Source organism: Spea bombifrons, chromosome 2, assembly GCF_027358695.1.
Source record: "Spea bombifrons isolate aSpeBom1 chromosome 2, aSpeBom1.2.pri, whole genome shotgun sequence".
Taxonomy (NCBI): Eukaryota; Metazoa; Chordata; class Amphibia; order Anura; family Pelobatidae; genus Spea; species Spea bombifrons.
The window spans coordinates 113,821,028-113,827,144 of NC_071088.1; the positions used below are offsets into that span (position 1 = coordinate 113,821,028).

The 6,117-nt window shown below is 40.5% G+C and overlaps 1 protein-coding gene across 2 annotated transcripts; it reads left to right on the forward strand.

The window, feature by feature from the left end:
* Nucleotides 1-973: 973 nt before the first annotated feature.
* On the forward strand, nucleotides 974-3,525 carry LOC128473492 (inhibin beta C chain-like). 2 transcript variants are annotated; one of them, XM_053455727.1, is made up of 3 exons: nucleotides 974-1,041; nucleotides 1,334-1,687; nucleotides 2,378-3,525. In XM_053455727.1, the coding sequence occupies exons 2-3, from the start codon at nucleotides 1,342-1,344 to the stop codon at nucleotides 3,106-3,108; spliced, it is 1,077 nt and encodes a 358-aa protein (XP_053311702.1). In that variant the 5' UTR covers nucleotides 974-1,041; nucleotides 1,334-1,341; the 3' UTR covers nucleotides 3,109-3,525. The 2 variants fall into 2 exon arrangements, with proteins under 2 accessions (XP_053311702.1, XP_053311701.1); XM_053455726.1 differs by lacking the exon at nucleotides 974-1,041 and adding an exon at nucleotides 1,061-1,245.
* Nucleotides 3,526-6,117: the final 2,592 nt, after the last annotated feature.

Consider the following 6,117-nt stretch of genomic DNA (forward strand, 5'->3'; position numbering starts at 1 on the left):
GAATCTATGCCCTTGGAAAACTGTTTATTCAAATAATTCCTGATAACTGGTACCTTTTGACTGGAGACATTTTTTGCTTACTTTACCTTTGTGACCTTGTCATAGGCCAGATAAGGTCAATGGCTGAGCAGAATTTCATGATGGAGCCTTTCACATATGTAGACATTTTGAAACGTTCCCACTAACTATATCAAAAGCAAAATGTCTGCTTTGTCATTTTTCTAGCTGAGCTGTATTCCTTCCCCTTCAACCTAATAATTTTTGCTGACACTGCAAGACCTATGTAAAGTGTAAGGATGATAACCATCTTCCAGAGTATGGTCTTAGAAGAAATGACATGGAGTCATTAAAATGATCGTACCAGATCCGGGGCTTGTCCAATAGAAGCTTCAACATAATTTTGCCTATTTTGCTTACTGTAAACAAGCAGACTTTACAAATAAGTAACAAACACTAAAAAAAACCCAAGTCACACTGTAACCATTTATCTCTACTTTATCTCTACGTTTATCCATCTGTATTGTTAAAGTTCTAGACTATAGATATATGGCTATATCCCCAACAGATTATGGCTTTAGACCTTTTAGCAACCCCCCAACAAGCCTTCTCAGGACCCTCTTACCTAATGTATTGATTTGTCTTAATATGTATACCCTGTAACTATATGTTGAGGGGCAGAGTAAATTGCTGGTGCTACGTAAATAAAAAAGATAATAATAACTCTTCTCATACGGAAATTCTGTACATATATCTGTACTGTATTGACTGTGCTATATAGCCATCGGCATGCCTTTCATTAACAACTTCAATTCTTTGTTGAAAGGGTTAACCTGCCTGTTCCAATTAGCCTTCAGAGGTCACTTTTATATTTGCATTTGCTCTTCCCTATCACCTGGCTTGTATTTATTTTTGTTTCATTTGGGGAAAAATATCAGTAAAGGAAAAGAGAACTTTGCACTTTGGATTTAGATTTTTACACCAGTCAGCAGCACAAGGGGCCCGGTGAAGCCAACAGAACTGCCAGATCCCCTACAATAATTGGTGAATACTCGCAACCCACCTTGTCTATTGGAAATTTATTATTTTTTTAAATATTCATTTATCAAAGTTCCTGTTGTGGAAAGAATCAGATAGATTAGCATTTTTTTTCCAAACAAAAAACCACATCTGACTATGAATTTTGTTTAAGAACTTCAAGAATTATTCAGCATCGTAACCTCTTCATTACGAAATCTTCTGAACTCTGTAAGGAAAATTAGTCAACGATAAGAAAACAACTTACCTTGTTATTCTTCCTTTAGTGAAAGCAGTTTTGTATTTTTTTTTTTCTTAGTTGAAATCATGACAGTTCAATTCTTGGTGCCTATTCTGCTGGTTACTTTGAGGGCTTGTTTGGTAGAATCATCCTGCGCTGCCTGCAGCACTTTTAGCCAGCCACTGGGAGAGCAAGCTAAGAAAGAGATACTGGTGGAAGTGGCCAAGCAGAACCTCCTGAGCAAACTTCACTTGAGACAGCGGCCAAACATCTCACACACTGTGTCCAGGGAGACGCTGGCACAGGCATTGCAGAGACTGAACATCAGGTCGGATGAGGATTCATTATTAGAATTTCCAGAAGAGAATATTCAACTGAATGATGATTTAGGCACTGATCAGGACTATGAAATTATCAGCTTTGCTGACATAGGTACGTGTCATTTTTCTTTTATATGTGCGTCGGATGCACATATGAAACTCGAAATATTTATAGTTTTACTTATGTTGCATGTGATATATTCAACAAGAACTGAGCATGTTTCAGTGGCTGCTGTCAATTTGTGTGTATAATGGTGCAAGGAAGAGGAGGGAGATGTGTGTATGTATGTGTAAGTGTATGGTGTTAACATGAGCGGGTGTTAAAGCAAGTTTGCGTGTTAGTATGTACATGTGTTTTAGCTACAGGGGGCTGCTTAAGAAATATTGCATCAAGGCATCGCTAACCGTAGGCTCATCCCTGTTTATATGTTGACCAACACTTTTTAGTTTTAAGCCGTCTTGTAGTTCATATTCTTTTTTAGATTGCATTTATTTATCTGGGAACAAGGGGTGCAAAAATGTAGCTCAATAGTTTATTTTCCACCCTCAAGCAAAGATATATTACTCCTAGAGGCAAAAACTTTCATTACAAATGTTGCGTCCAGATCAATGTATAGGGCATGATCATCTGATCTATGCATATTGCTGATGGGGATAATGAAAAGCATGGAAGGAGTTTTAAAATGTCCTGGTCTATTAAAATACTGGCATAGATACTAGGGTTGTTCAGATTTTTTATATTTAATCATTTTTATTAATCGTGTTTCATATTGTAAAATACTAATAATCTCTTATTGTACAGACAGCTCCCAGGCCTCTAGAACAATCCTTCATTTCCATCTCAATGCAGAAAAAGGTAAACAACAGGAGATCAATAATGCAGATGTATGGCTCTATCTGCAGACACCTCCTGAAGGCAGGGTATCTGTGGCAGTAACAACATCCCGATCCAAGAAGCAGACAGTGAAAGACACAGTCCAAGTGGAAGTAGTAAGGAAAAACTGGTACACTGTTACTTTGCCAACCCTTTCCAAAACAGCTCTTAGTGGTGAAGAAAACATATACCTAGAACTGGAGTGCTTTGAATGCCAGCATCCACCTCTAATGAACAATATTAGTGATGCGCATCGCCCATTCCTAGTTGTAAAAGCACACAACAAGAAGACTTCCCCTCGCATTCGTAGGCATATCACCGAATGTGTCAGTGACTTGGATATGTGCTGTCGGAAGAACTTTTATATTGATTTCAAAGAGATTGGCTGGAGTGACTGGATTATAAGTCCAGAGGGGTACCACATGAACCTCTGCGAAGGCAAATGTCCTATTCACCTAGCCAGAGTACCAGGGATTGCTGCATCTAGTCATACTGCTATATTCAGCCTCATTAAGGCCAACAACATGTATGCCAGCCTTAGCTCCTGCTGTGTTCCCACCAAGCGGAGGCCTTTGTCAGTACTCTATTTTGATAAATATAATGTCATTGTCAAAACAGATATTCCAGATATGATTGTAGAAAGTTGCGGTTGTACCTAGTGCCTACTTCTGCCTTTAAGTTGCCATGGGTTTTATCCTACTGAGTATGTGAACTTCCTTTTTTAGATGTGTATAATATGTTGCTTCAGTATGTTTACCTGTTTATACACATTTCTGTTAAGAAAAAAAATGTACATGTTCAAGTACACTGATCATGAGCCACAGCTTATCTAATCAACGCTGGCCGGGAGAGCAAAGCTGATGCAGGTGGGCAATGAGGAATCATGATATAGACTCCATTACAGAAAGTCAAACTTACATTTAACAAAAATAGAAAATTTAAATGATATTATTCCAATAGTTAATTGACTTTTACTTTAAATCACTAGTCAGTTGAAACACCAACAAGAAATAGTCAGGGAGTCATACAGAAGGAATTGACTAAATGTCTCAAATAAAATTTTGGCTTATCTAAAATTCAGCCATGTCATGCTCCATAAGATAACACCAGTGCTGCACAACTCCAGACCTCAAGGGCCACAAATAGGTCAGGAATTATGGATTTCCTTGCCTAAAAACAAGTAGTGCATTTTTATTTGAGCTCAGACGTGTGACTGAATTTTAACAATTGTAAAACATTAATAAAATTTCAATGTTCACCGAAAATACCAACATCATCAAGCTTTATGACCATATCGTTATATATATATATATATATATATATATTTATATACTTCCTCTGGGGCCTGACGGAGTGCCGGCATCACATGACCTTCCGGTGCTCAGTCATAGAAGCACAGGCAGAAGTGCCGGCAGCTGAGGTTGTCTGCGCACATTGTGCAGACCTCCACCGGGTTCCCCAACTAGACACCAAGGAATCTGAAGCACAGGGGACACGTTTAGGGATGCACTGGTAAGTCGGGGGAGGGTAAGAGTGGCATATTGGGGGGTATAAGGGCTTTCTGGAAGCAGAGTGGCATAAAGGGGGTTAAAAGGCATATCTGGGGGCAGAGTGGCATATAAGGGGGTATAAGGCATATCTTGGGGGCAGATGTGCATAACTGGGGAAAGGTTGGAAAATAAAAGGAAATAAAAACAAAAAATGCATTTTTCTCATAGTTTACATGTGAATATTTACTAGTAAAATATTTTTCCTTTAGGGTAGTCTAGGCTTTTTTTTTCTTTTTTTTCTAAATCAATATTTAAATTTTGGGGGGTCGTCAATATGGTAATTGCCCATAATTAAGAGGTAAATCTTAACTTCTAGTACTCCCCAAGGGGAGTCTCTCCGTAAGCCTTTAAGTCATGCACGTAACCTCATTCCATTACGGATTTATATTTGAGTCTCCAAATTTAGGACCTTAAGGTAGGCTTATATTCAGGCTTTTTCTTTTTTCCTAAATTAATATTAAAATTTTGGGGGGTCGTCTTACAATCGAGCAAATACAGTACATCAAAAACAAGTTACATCACCTTCCTTTGCGATGCAATTTTCCCAACGTCATACCAACTTTTTTCCAGAAGACGATCAACATCAACTTTCCAGCCGACGACTGGGTCTTGAATTTCTTTGCTACAGGAGATGATGGATGCTTCCACTGCATACTTGTCAAGGTCCGGGACATCGGGATCCCGGACCGCAACGCAGCCTATCACCCGAGTACTCGCGACTTGTTCGATATCTACCTTTTCCACTGCCTGGCCATGGTCCTTCCCAGGGCTGTGCTTCAGAGTACCCGCATCTAGCGAGTACTCGTGGTGTGTCCTCTCCGAGGTCTTCTCTCCAAGGGGTGGGCAATACGCACACTGTACCTTTAACTTTTTAACTCTTGGAGCCAAGTTGCGGCACCAGGATTTTAAAAGTGTATTGGTCGCCTGCAGGGGCCTCCTCTGGCATCAACCAATCAACCTGCAGGCGATCAATAGGCTCACTCGCACGGCCCTTCAGCTCTAGACAGCGCAACTTGGCCTGGTCTCCCCGTTACAAGAGTTAAAGGTCCGTACAAGCTTTTCTATTGGTCTTTCGCATGGACCTTTAACTCTTGGAGCGGGGAGACCAGTGGTCTCTCCTGGCCAAGTTGCCGCACCAGGATTTTAAAAGTCTGTATGATCAACTCTATTGGTGGCCAGCAGGGGGCTCGTCTGCCATCAACCAATGAAGTGCAGGTGTACTTCATTGGTTGATGGCAGTGGAGGCTCCTGCAGGCGACCAATAGAATTGCTCATACGGACATTTAAAATCCTGGCGCCAAAGCTGCTGTGTAGTGCATACCGCGTTAACCCTGTATTAACCTCTTCTAAAACTGCATCAGTTCTTCTAGGTAGGCTTGCACAAGGATTTTGTAGGCATATAGTTAGGTGTATGCAGAGGCATACCTAGAGTATTTGGCACCTGGGGTGGATCCTATATGTGGCACCCCCCCACACGCACACACACTTTAAAACTGCATAGCTTCTATCATTAGGCAAACATTGACGGGGGTACCATATAACTGTTATCATTATATACCGAAGCAGACGTTGAAGGGGGTACAGCATAACACCTAACACTATATACTGAGGCAGACATTGACGGTGGTACAGCATAACTGCTATCATTATATACTGAGGCAAACATTGACGGTGGTACAGCATAACTGCTACCATTATATACTGAGGAAAACATTGACGGTGGTACAGCGTAACTGTTATCATTATATACTGAGGCAAACATTGACGGTGGTATAGGATTACTGTTATCATTATATACTGAGGCAGACATTGACAGTGGTACAGGATAACTGTTATCATTATATACTGAGGCACGCACTGACAGTGGTACAGCATAACAACTATCACTATATACTGTGGCAAACATTGATGGGGGGTACAGCATAACACCTATCACTATATACTGAGGCACACACTGACGGTAGTACAGCATAACACCTATCACTATATACTAAGGCAAACATTGACGGGGGTACAGCATAACACCTATCACTATATACTGAGGCACGCACTGATGGTGGTACAGCATAACACCTATCACTATATACTGAGGCAAACATTGATGGGGTACAGCATAAC